Here is a 12722-nt window from a genome sequence, read left to right as displayed (position 1 = left end):
AGGTGTCATCTCGGCTTCCATACACAGTGCTGGAGCACTTTTCCGCAGAAAACATGCTAGAGCTGATTCAGGACATTTTTTTCAGATTCGGTACAAAACCAACGAACCTGTGTGGGAGGAAAATTTCACCTTCTTCATTCACAATCCCAAGCGCCAGGAGCTCGAAGTGGAGGTAATTTATTTGCATGTTTACATAGACGTGTTTATATCTCCCCATCACACAGCACGCAGAGAACTGCCACCATGGGCCCACCAGACATGTTCCTGCTGTGAGTGTTGGCAGCAGGGCAGGAGGGTGTCGTCTTTCATGTTCACCTTTGGCTGATTGTTCCTGGCGTCTAGAACTGCAGCTGGCGTGTGTATGTTGGCATCACCGTCAGCCTTGCTGTGCGTGCTTGCTCTGCGGCTTCTGTGCGGATGCCCCGGGCGCTGCTGCGTGCTGTCTGCTCCCAGTCAGGGCACTTCCCTTCCTCCCTTGCCTCACTGCCCGCCCGGCCTCGGCCTGAGTGGACACCTTTGCCTCCTTCAGGTCCTGAGGCACAGCCTTGATGTTTCCCTGTTGCTAAGTCTGATGTTGGAGGAAGTTTCTTTCTACTTCTGCTGATTTGCTGTAGGTTTTTGTCATGAGTGGATATTGAATATTGTCAAAGATTTTTCTATGATGTTTGAGATGATCATGTGGTTTTTCCTTTTGAAGTTCGTCAATATGGTGAAATGCAGTACTGATTTTCAAATCTTAAATTTTGTAAACCTCTATTGATTTTCAAGATTTAACATTAGAAAACCTTGCAAGCAAACTTTTTTACTTTTGATGTAGTATCCTTTTTACATACTCAATTTAATTTGCTAAGATTGTATTAAGAATTTTTGCATCATAAATAAGAATAAAGGTGTGTTGTACAACACAGACAAACAGAGCCATTATTTTGTAATAACTTTAATGGAGTCTAGTCTATAAAATTATTGAATCACTTTTGTACACCTAAAACTAATGTTATAAACTGTACTTCAATTTTAAGAAAATAATAAGACAGGATAATAATTTTAAAATATAATTTTTACACTACAACCCAGGGATTGAACCCATGTCTCCTGCATTCCAGGCAGATTCTTTACCTACTGAGCCACCTGGGAAGCCCACTTATAAAATAATTTATAGTAACTGGACCTTGAATTTACAATAACTTTTAAAGTTCTGTAAACTTAGTTATTTCATATAAAAATGCTTTTGTGTTTGCAGTTTAAAAAATGAGCAATGAGGCTTTTAGGTTTTCATGTGTAGTTAACTTATTTGATTATTTTTGTATAGTCTATGAAGCCATCAAAGTTCTTACTCTTTTTGTTTAAACAATCTGTAGCATGACAATCTAACAGGAATAATTCCTGTTGTAGAGGTAAAGCTGAAAGTTATTATTCAGTAGCCAGATATTGCCATGCCTTTAAAGCAGGTATTGTAGATTTTGAATAGAAAGCTTAAAAGAAATTTAGAAATGTGTCCTCTCCATAAGTGTTTGTGTTTCTCTAGTAGAAACTCGGCACAGCACTAGGAATGTGTGTTGTCACCATTTCCACAGGATTTAAGACATTCCTTTCTAGTCTTCAGATTTGCGTGGACTGTTGCCTCTGGCTCAGGGTTCTTGTAGTGGATCCTTTGGACAAGACTTTCCATCTTGTATTCTCATTTTGCCTGTGAGGAGGAGATGGCCGGCCCTGTGGCACGGACACCCTGTAGCACCACTGGATGGGTGCTGTTTCCCTGAGGAGCTGTCCTCCGGCCTCATGTATGGACACGTGACTGAGAAGGGGAAGGCAACGTGTGTTTTTGACACCCAAGGTTTGGGCCACCTGCATTTTCTGTCTCCGTCTCTATGCTGAGCGCTCTGTGTGTTTGGCAGGTGAGAGATGAGCAGCACCAGTGTTCCCTGGGGAACCTCAGGATCCCTCTCAGCCAGCTGCTCGCCCGCGAGGACATGACCCTGAACCAGCGGTTCCAGCTCAGCAACTCAGGTCCCAACAGCTCTCTGAAGATGAAGCTCGCCCTCAGGGTACTGAGTGTCCGGAGTGGCTGGGGGAGGGGTCCCGGGTGGACACTGTCTCAGCGCTGGACGCAGGGCTGTGTAGCTCAGGGGAGCGATGACCAAGGCTTGTGCTCAGACGCTGATGGCAGCAGTGATCCCGGCTGTTGAGCAGGCCAGAGCCCTTCCTCACACTTTCAGATGAGTCCAGCCAGTCTTTTTTTTTTGATCCTTTGGTCCAGAAAGTATTGCTATCTGGATCAATAAAGTTTTCTGCTATTGTTAAATTTTCAAAAGTCGTTCAGAGGGAGAATTTAATAAAACTCTGCAAGATGGTAGAGATTATAGGAAAAATAAATTCTGTCCAAAATAGACAATGATTCATTTTTAAGTACCTAAGGAAATGCTGAAAATAAAACTGGCAAACATATGGGAAAGTGCTAAAACTCTCTAATTTTTAAAATGCAAATTAAAATGAAGAACCAGCTTCTTAAAAAATTCAGTAGTCTGTGGAGGGTGTGGTAGAAACAATCTCCTTGGGCCTGGTCACAGCCTTTCCAGGTGGGACCACAGTGTCTCTAGTGGTAAATCATAGAGCTCTTTGTCTGGAAGCCCGACTCCTGGAGCCAGCATAGCCCTGGGGGTGTTGGCTGCAGCTTTACTTGGGGAGAGGCTTCAGGCTGTCGAGATGACCCCTGATGCCAGGGGTTCACGTGTAGGCTGCTCAGGGGACGTGTGCACACGCAGAGCAGGTGTGGCAGGAGCACGCAGGGTGGGGCTGCTTCCACGTTGACCCTCAGAGTCCGGCAGCCTCTCCTTCCATGATCACTGGTAAGATGGCGGGATAGGGGTCTGTGGAGGAGGAGTTTATGACCACTGTGCCAAGAGTGGCTGCTGGCAGAGGCCAGAGCGCGTTGTGCTGTTGAGTGGCCTGCACACTCCTGTTTTACACTTTCTTTGATGTAGTAGGGTAGCCAAATGGGTAGACTGCTTTGAATGTTTTGTGCCAGGATTTGAAGAAACTTTGCAGGTGCGGATCCCTAGAGCTGCTCACGCGTGCACCTGTGACCAGCATCAGCGGTTTTCATCCTGTGTCTGTTTTCACCCCGAGGTGCTCCACCTGGAGAAGCAGGAGAGGCCTCCGGACCACCAGCACTCGGCTCAAGTGAAACGGCCCTCTGTGTCCAAGGAAGGCAGGAAAGTCTCTGTCAGGCCTCAGATGTCCGCGTCGCCGGGCTCGGGTGACAGTGGCACGGCCCCATCCACACCGGTCGCCGGGGGCGATGAGAGGCCTGGTGTGGAGGAGCGAGGCTTGCCCGTGGAGGCCGGCCTGCAGGGCCCAAGGGACCTCGGCCGGAGCTCCTCCAGCCTCCAGGCGGGCCCCGCCGGCTCCCCCAGTCACGTCTCCGTCAAGGAACCCACCCCAAGCATCGCCTCGGACATCTCGCTGCCCATTGCCACACAGGAGCTGCGGCAGAGGCTGCGGCAGCTTGAGAAGTAACTAGACGTGCCCTCGCTCTTGCGGAATCGGCGCGGGCCCCACGGGCTTCCGGGGTGGGGAACTCAGTCTTAACCAGACGGTTTCAGGCAGTGTGGCCCTTGCGCTCCCTGAGCCTCTGGCTTTCAGAGTAAACCTGCTGTTTTCTGGTGCCTAGTGTTTGGCTCACTTAAAGCTTAAGAACAGTGGGGTGATCCTCAGGTCAGGAAGGCAGCGTCTAAAGCGGACCTGTTGGACCTTAGCCCGAGTCACGGAAAGGCCTGGTGGCAGTGGGGCGTGTTTGTTGTTTGAGGACAGCCCTGCTCTTCCATGCTGGGTTCACACCTGCCACACCAGCCAGCGCTTTGTCTGGGGATGTTTGTGTGGATTTCTCACTCACGCCCATTCGTCACAGGTGTGTCCATGGCTCCCTTAGATAAGGACAGAGTCTGTGGTTACCCAGAGCCTCAGATGTTAGGCTTTTCTTTTCGGTGGGAGGAGCTGCCCTTTGAAGCAGCTTCCTCTGCTGCCCTGCCGTGCTCAGTGTGAGGTGGGGGAGGTGGTGCAGAGAGAGCGCCCCTCCGTCTGCGAGCTCCGTGCTTCAGCCTGAGACGGGCCGGGGCTGTGACCTCATCCCCACGAGGCTGGGGCCGGGGGCTCCGAGAAAGGAGCACAGATTCGGGCAGTGCCCGGGTAGACGGAGCCTCGGGAAGACAGAGAGTTGATGTCTGTAAGGAGAGCCCCTGTCTTGATTTTACTTTGGGCCCCAGTTTTTAGGAATTGGGCTATGTTGAACCCTTGAGTGGAATGTGCATCCTGCTGGTCCGTTTGTGCCCAGAAGTTTAGACAGGGTTCCCATTCATGGGTTTGCCTCCTCCTCATGCGAGGGAAGGAATGTGCTCGCAGCCTCTGAGCCGTCTGCAAAGCTCACTCTCTGCTGTGTTTCCCCAGCGGAACCACCCTGGGACAGTCCCCCTTGGGGCAGATCCAGCTGACCATCCGGCACAGCTCGCAGAGGAACAAGCTGGTGGTGGTCGTGCACTCCTGCAGGTGAGCTCCTTACAGAGCAGAGCAGGCAGGCGGGGCTCTGAGTGGGACTGTGATCCTGGTTTTCATGACATTTTCTGTTCACAGCCATTTTGTTTGCTTTTAATACTCCCTTAAACTGCCATGTTGTAGTCTATAAGACGTTCCCTGTTACTGAGCCTTTAGAACACAGTAACGGGTGTATTTTTCTGTCTTTGAAGTGTCTCTGGGGATTCAGTTTCCAGAGTAGCTAACAGTCCAGGCAGGTCTGTGGCATCGTGACAGGAGCAGCTGCGGTCTTTCAGGAAGAGCACGCCCGGGCGGGGCGGCGTGCACTCACTCAGCACAGCGACAGACAGCAGTGCCACTGTGGTTGGTGTTTGGTTGTTAGTGATGATGGTGTAGAGCTGACTGGTTATTTTTCTTTATGTGACTTGTTGGTCTCACTAGTAGCTCTGATGTAAATAGGTGATATAAAAATTTGGATGTTCTAAAAAAGTGTTGGAAACAGGGAAGGAAAATTAGTAACGTTTAGAAACATGATTATGTGAGCGCGTAGGTCAGTTCAACACGTGCTTGTTTACTGAGCACCTCCTGTGTTCCTGCTGCTGAGGTGCTTCCTCGGAGAGCTTCCAGAGCAGCAGGCTGGCCAGACGCCCCTCCTCTGGGCTTTCGGGCTCCTCGAGATGAGTGAGCAGTTGGAAGTGGCTGCAGGGACAGTTGAGCCTGGGACACCGTGGGTTTGAGCAGTGTGGCTACGCCAACAGGAAGATTTTTTTTCAGTCATAAATGTCACCACTCTACACCACTTGCCTTTGGCTGACTCCATGGATACAGAACCACATAGGTCCTTAACCTCCGTGTAGTTCAAGATCAGCTGTAGTTAAATACTAGGTGTGTTGGGCCCAGTTGTTGGGACAAGAGCGGCGAGGAGGAGGTGGGCATGTGTCTGTGACGGAAGGGTTCAGGGGGACAGAGGGCGGAGGAGGGCATCCTCAGCCTGAGCAGAGGCCAGGGAGCGGTCCTGAGGACTGCGGCTGCATGGCCTCCGGGGCCTCCCGGGAGGCTGGCCACGCCCCTCTCTGGGAGGGCCAGTGAAGCAGTGTGGAGGGTGATGCTGTGGTTTCCCTGTTGGCAGCAGAGCAGGGAGTCAGAGCGTCCCCCAGACTCTGGGCTGAGGAGAAGGGGCCGAGGCCACCTCCGTGGCTGCTGGGAGCCCATGAGCACGGGAGAGGACAGTCGCCTCCCTGAGTTCTTAGCGCCAGGATAAATGCAAAAGTGGGGGTAGGTTCTCGTGTGGTGCTCACTGGCTTTTTTCTAGACCCTAACACCCAGTGTTCTCTGGTCTGTGTTACAAGAAATCTCATCGCTTTCTCTGAGGATGGCTCTGATCCCTACGTCCGCCTGTATTTGTTACCAGACAAGAGGAGGTCGGGAAGGAGGAAAACACACGTGTCGAAGAAGACGCTGAACCCCGTGTTTGATCAGAGGTATGGTCCACGCTTTGGGGCGGACGGTCTACGCCGCCCTTTGAGGAAGGCCTGGTGGTGCCTATGGGGAGGCTGAGCGAAAAACACCCCCTGTGAGTAGTTGGGGGCTTGTTGATAGATATGAGTACCACATGGATCCTCAGACCACACCCCAGCAGCCTTGGCCTGCGCACATGTGGCTGGACCCCAGTCCTCGTGGCTCAAACACCACTGACATCCGGGGAAACGACAAGTTGAATGATGTCGACGTCCACTGAATCAGGACACTCCATTGCTGAAGGCACTAGTTGCTCCCCACGCTTTCTGACTCGTGACTCCTCTACACTGAGGCCAGAGACCAACGAGCAGGCGCTGGTCTTGGTCAGCCACAGCCACTACAAGTTTGGGGACCCACCTGCAAACCTGGGGGTCAGGCTGCTCGCTCTGGGAAGACCAGCACATCCACATGTCCTGCGAAGCCTCCGACCTCGTCCTCTGCTTTGCCAGCCTGGCTGCTGGAGGCTTGTCCAGCAGCCTCTGGCCTCAGCCGCCAGGAGCTGCCTGCAGATGCCTCTTCCACGAGGCTGCTTTGAGGGTGCTGGTCTTCCTTCATGCAGGGCTCTGAGCTCTCACCCCTTGGTCTGCAGGGGAGGGACTGGCCTGGACTGCCCAGGACTGCCCACACCACAGCCCAGGTTTTTCCCCAGGATTCAGGCACTGTGTCCACACCGGGGGGCCACAGGGTCAGCTTTGCATGTTTAGGGTTCCAGTCTCCTGTTGTGTTTGGGAAATAATTGGTGGGGGGAGGGGGGGGCCGGGGAGGGGAGGGGAGCGGGAAACTGAGTCTTCCTGAAGGGCCAGGTCTAAACATCTAGCCAAAGAGATCACTTCTACAATAAAGAAACAAAGATCATGTTTGGAGTGGACTCATAAACAGAAGGCAATGGCACCCCACTCCAGTACTCCTGCCTGGAAAATCCCATGGACGGAGGAGCCTGGTAGGCTGTAGTCCATGGGGTCGCTACGAGTCGGACATGACTGAGTGACTTCACTTTCACTTTTCACTTTCATGCATTGGAGAAGGAAATGGCAACCCACTGCAGTGTTCTTGCCTGGAGAATCCCAGGGACGGGGGAGCCTGGTGGGCTGCCGTCTGTGGGGTCGCACAGAGTCGGACATGACTGAAGTGACTTAACAGCAGCAGCAGCATAAACAGAAATGTCAGTTTTTAGTTACAATAAAACAGAGCAAAATTATGGAGAAGTGTATGATGATCCTCTTTTTCTGCTTCAGCTTTGATTTTAGCGTCTCACTGCCAGACGTGCAGAGGAGAACCTTGGATGTGGCCGTGAAGAACAGCGGCGGCTTCCTGTCCAAAGACAAAGGGCTTCTTGGCAAAGTAGGTTTAAAAAGTTCTGCATGTTGTAAAAATTAAGCACTTGATCCAAAGTGTGCATTTTAGACTGGATTTATGTGCATGGATAATCCACGTCAGCTAAGCTGCCGTGAGTGGTTTGTGAGTCATTATTGAGGTGAATTATCTCCACTGACACTGCATGATAACCTGCCACAAGGCCGTTGGCTACAGGAAGGGCCTCTTGGGTATAATCAACCATAGGTCATGGGTAGATCTTAAGGGCAGAAAAATTGAAAAGCGAGACACCCAAAGTGCAAGTTGCCAGAACCCACTTCTATAGGCGTTTTCTAACCCACAGGTGCTGGTTGGTCTAGCATCTGAAGAGCTCGCCAAAGGCTGGACCCAGTGGTGAGTGTCCCCCCGACAGACAGGGAGCCCGTGAGTCCACTCAGGAGCATGGCCCCTGTGACCACGTGTCTGCTGTCTTCCTATGTCTCAGGTACGACCTCACAGAAGACGGGATGAGGCCCCACGTGGTGACGTAGGCCGCCGCCAAGAAGCCCCCGCTGCACCTGCCCGCCCTGCACCAACAACCCCCACACACACCCCCACAGACACACCCACGCTGCCCCGCACCGACACACCCTCCTTCCCCGGCCCCCGCAGACATACCAATGCTCTTTTTATAATTTCACGTACTTGGTTACTGGCCCCGTGACGGTTTTATAAAATGTTGATACTTTAGGCGTATTTGGCCAATATTAGCATTAAGTTTTGTATGTTTAAATTTCCTCTAGTATTTCAGCAGTTGTCACGGTGTGCGTAGCATAGCGGCCAGCTGTTGTGTGTGTAAAGCTACATGTCGGCTGTCTCCTAGGAAGCCCATGTATGGACCTGCTTATTATTGCCTTGTTTTGTATATCACTGAGGTGTACTGTGCTATATAAATAGACTATTTTTTATTATCTCTACATGCTGGTTTGAAATTCAGAGAAAATGGATCAAGGAAATATATCTATTTTTTTCTTCTGAAACTTATTAAATTCTTATTACAAATAATCATTTTTGTCTTTGCAGGAAAAAGTTCTCAGTGACCTATTTTGTGGTGTTTCTTTTTAAAAAGAAAAGCTGAAAGATTAGTAAATGCTAGTATATTTCTGCTCATTATGAATGGTAAAAGAATGTATGCAAAATATTTACACTTTGATAAATATAAAGATGTATTATAAGCAGTCAGTTGTAGCGCTTATAAGGAAAAATGTATAGCTGAGCAATATAAAATATCACAAGAATTGTCACGGTTCACAGCGCACTAATCTGAAATTTCTCACATAAAATAGAATGTCTTAAGTTTATTTTTAGTTGCTTGTTATAACTTATTCATGAAACAGTACAGATACATACTGAAATACAATACTTCAGTGTTAGCGGTTAGTCTGTTGTGGAATTTTCGGTGTTTTCTCAGCTGTAAAAGAAAGACTAACTCAGGTTGTCTCTGCAGAGGCTGTGAGACAGGTCGGGGTGAGCAGATAGGACATGATGTGTGGGAAGCCGCCACTGGCTCACGTGTGTCGGTGTGACGCGCACGGGGCGGGGCTGGTGCACACGTGTTGGTGTGACATGCATGGGGTGGAGCTGGCACACGTGTGTTGGTGTGACGCGCATGGGGCGGAGCTGGCACCTCCACCTCAGGGACCCAGGGGTCTTGGCACGGCGGCCGCAGGCTGTCAGTAACTACTGGGTTTCCTCACCTCATGCCGTGACTGACCTCAGTGTTGGGATGTTGTTATACAACTTTTATTTGGGAGTATTTTTTCTTCTTAGATTAGGAAAAGCACGTTTTATATCCAAGTATATAAAGGTCCCAAGCCTCTTGGGAGGTGAGACTCCATAGCCTGCGGCAGCTGTGCGTGCCCTAAACACGGTGCACGTGTGCAGAAAGCTTTACCTATTCTAAGCTGCGGGATGCAGATGACCTGAGCCACGAGGACATCCTCCAGCCCTGTGCAAATACCGGGGGAGATGCGGCTCTGAGCTTAGCGACCTCACCGTTCGTCCCGCGGGACTCCTGGACGCTCGCGGGGCCTGACTGCCCAAGTGCCTGTGGACGCTGCCTCTGCTCTGCCTCTCCTGCCCTCGGGGCTCAGCTCTGGCCCTTCACACTCTGACCCCAGGGGGTGGTGGAGCCTGGAGCCTCGCAGCACGTTTCACGCAGCCGTGCAGACCCGGCGCCCTTGCAGCTTCCTGGGCCATAAAGCTTCTCCGAAGCCCCAGCAGAGACCACCTCCTCCATCAGCGCGGGAGGCGCTGCAAGCCTGATGACACGCACAGGAAACACCTAACTCTGGTGTTTTAGCAGCAGGAGGAAAACAGGTCATTACTAAATCCAGTGGCCTGCCCATGGTTTTAGATTTATTGGAGATTTTTTAAAAAGTGGGTTTGTTGTGGGAATTCCCTGGCGGTCCAGTGCTAAGAACTGGATGCTTTCACTACCAGGGACCTGGATTTAACCCCTGGTCAAGAACTGAGATCCCACAAGCCATGAGGTACCTGCTGCTCCCCCCCAAAATCAGGTTTTTTGAAGGGCTTCTGGCATAATTTCTAAAAGAAGGGAAACACTCACTGGAATTTAGCACACCCATGATTTCTGCCAACATCCCCAGTATTTGGGTTTTGTAGCCATGCACTTCACCTGTTCAACATGTTCTGCTGCATGTGCTACATGGAATGCTTTACTTAAGCAATTAGGCAAAGTAAATGCCACGAAAGGTGCAAAACCCAAACAAAGCCAGTTAGCTGCACGATGCCCACCCTTTGTGTGGCCGGTGGGGCCTGGACAGACCCAGCAGCCAGCGCCATTCTCTGTAAAAGGAAGGGATGACTCTTAGGCTGGGACTCTTCCTTTATGGCTGACGGGTGTTCAGAGGAAAGCTCTTGTGTCCAGTGGGGCAGCTGAGACTCGGCTTTAGGCCAGACCCCGGGCTCCGTGATCCTGGCGATGGACAGTCACTTCTCAGAACCTTCATCACCAGTTCTGACTAACTGCTTCATCTGGGAAAAGGGAACTTCAACTTTTCTACCTTGACCCAAACCAATGGAGGGAAAATTAACGTTGGTTAATTTGAATTGTTACTTTATTGCTTATCCTGTGCCTTAAAGTATGAAGTGTGAGGCATTGCTTCAGCTTAGAACAGAAGACGCCTCACAGCAGAGTTCACCACAGTTTATTCCTCGTCAAGGGTCAGCCCTCCTCTGTCAGGAACTGTTGAAGCCAAATGCAAACACTGGTTGTTTGTACGCGGTTGTTGCTTTAACGCCATTCTAGCTGGACCACCCCCTGCAGATGGAACACGGCAGAGGGTGTTTGTTTTTGTTTTTATGTAAATGCCCTTTTTGCTCAACTAATTTTACAGGACAGTGCATGTATTTATTCAATAAAACTTTTTGTGTTACCTCGCTTGTGATTTATTCTTCCTTTGTCTTTTGAAGTAAAATTTTTAGTGTGGAACCAGGCAATTTGAAAAGTGTGTGTAGTATAGTACTTGTATATGTTACTTGTGAATTCTTTTGTTTTCAGAACTGTATCAGATCACTGATATTACTCCTTAGTTTCCATCTTAATTTGACTCTTCTCTGCCTCTCTCAGACTCTGAGTTTTGAAAACAGCTCTTCTGAAAGATAATCATGAATAGAAAAAACAAGTCTTTAAAGCCAGAGCTCTGTGAGGTTGCAAAGAGGGTCTGGTCTGAACAGGAGGAGGGAAAGCCCTGGAGGCAGTGTCACCGAGTGCAGGCCAGCCTGCCCGCCTGGAGGGGCCGGTAAGCGCGCTGAGGCGAGGGGTGCGGCGTCATCGACTGTACTTGGAGAGCTGGCGGACCTAGAGGATGGCAGGCTCCTGTCTGAAAATAATCTTCTGGACCAGGCCTGGATGCCAGGTTCTTTTATGTGTCAGACATGGTGGGAGGTGAGAAAACAAAGTAAAAAGACTGTTTAACTTTTGCGAATGGCTCCTAGAGTGGCAAGCCTCAGGCAGGGGGAATGTGCTAGTTTCATATTCTTACAGCCATTTCACAGGTCGCGTGAAAAAAGAATATTTCCTGCCGCATTAATAAACAAGGATGAGCTAACAAGGGTTAGCAGTCTGTCATTTCAGACCCCAAATGTGAATTTTGAGCAGGTACCACTCCCCACGCAAGAAGGTCCAGAATGTCACAGTCATTCACAGGTGGGGTGGGGACAGGTTATCTCCCAGAGAGCTAAACAAAGTCGCTTTAGCCCTGTTCCTGGCACACAGTTGATGAAAAGATATCTGTTGAATAAAGGATGTATAAACTGCAGTTCAGTCGCTCAGTCGTGTCCGACTCTTTGCAACCCATGAACCGCAGCATGCCAGTCCTCCCTGTCCATCACCAACTCCCGGAGTTTACCCAGACTCATGTCCATCAAGTCGGTGATGCCATCCAGCCATCTCATCCTCTGTTGACGCCTTCTCCTGCCTTCAATCTTTCCCAGCATCAGGGTCTTTTCAAATGAGTCAGCTCTTTGCATCAGGTGGCCAAAGTATTGCGTTTCAGCTTCAAAATGAGTCCTTCCAGAGAACACCCAGGACTGATCTCCTTTAGGATGGACTGGTTGGATCTCCTTGCAATCTAAGGGACTCTCAAGAGTCTTTTCCAACACCACAGCTCAAAAGCATCAATTCTTTGGCGCTCAGCTTTCTTCACAGTCCAACTCTCACATCCATACATGACCACTGGAAAAACCGTAGCCTTGACTAGACGGACCTTTGTTAAACTTGGCAGACCTTAAATAACAATAACATGAATTTGTCCTAACAAGTTTCCATTTAAAGAAAGAGACACCAATTGACAGTTCTTAGTTACGGCTAAAGAGAAAGATACTGATGAACACAGTAGAGAATACTGTTGAGACAAAAGCCAGTAGTATAATTGAGAAGTAATTGGACCAGGAAGTCTGTCTGTCTTTGTGTTAATCTGGAAACCCTGGGCAATACAACAAGGACAGAAACAGGTTATAAATTTTGTCTTGGGAAAGAAGGTCATTTTCAAATACGAGATTGTCAACGTGAAAAACCTAAGCAAGTCGTATGAAAACTCTTGAACAAGTATTTCATAAAGGACCAGTTATAAAAACAGAAATTTCTGTGTCTTATCCAAGAATAGCTATTAGAAAACAGCATGGAAAACATCCTACAGAGGCCTGGCGCCGCACTGGCAGTGAGACCTGCAGCCGATCAGGAGCGGGCGTGGAACCCGCTCCCCGGAACCCGTCCTGGAGCACTGCCGCTCTGGGTCCTGGGGAGACGGTGTCGAAAACAGTGGTGGTTCTCTCACGCTGCAGCTCCCTGGGGTGGTGAG

The 12722-nt window shown here is 49.9% G+C and overlaps 1 protein-coding gene across 9 annotated transcripts in view; it reads left to right on the top strand.

Moving 5' to 3' along the window:
• The window catches only part of ESYT2 (extended synaptotagmin 2), a 79185-nt gene extending 68389 nt beyond the window's left edge, over positions 1 to 10796 (top strand). For all 9 annotated transcript variants that reach the window (XM_044947131.2, XM_044947128.2, XM_044947129.2 and 6 more), the window contains 8 exons: positions 86 to 172; positions 1896 to 2045; positions 3127 to 3512; positions 4444 to 4542; positions 5877 to 6008; positions 7281 to 7386; positions 7703 to 7752; positions 7844 to 10796. In XM_044947131.2, coding sequence (XP_044803066.1) covers positions 86 to 172; positions 1896 to 2045; positions 3127 to 3512; positions 4444 to 4542; positions 5877 to 6008; positions 7281 to 7386; positions 7703 to 7752; positions 7844 to 7889 — 1056 coding nt within the window. In that variant the 3' untranslated portion in view covers positions 7890 to 10796. The remainder of the gene's footprint in view (positions 1 to 85; positions 173 to 1895; positions 2046 to 3126; positions 3513 to 4443; positions 4543 to 5876; positions 6009 to 7280; positions 7387 to 7702; positions 7753 to 7843) is intronic.
• The last annotated feature ends 1926 nt before the right edge of the window (positions 10797 to 12722 follow it).

The sequence above is a fragment of the Bubalus bubalis genome, chromosome 8 (genome assembly GCF_019923935.1).
Source record: "Bubalus bubalis isolate 160015118507 breed Murrah chromosome 8, NDDB_SH_1, whole genome shotgun sequence".
Lineage (NCBI taxonomy): Eukaryota > Metazoa > Chordata > Mammalia > Artiodactyla > Bovidae > Bubalus > Bubalus bubalis.
This window is presented reverse-complemented; position numbering and strand designations above follow the sequence as displayed.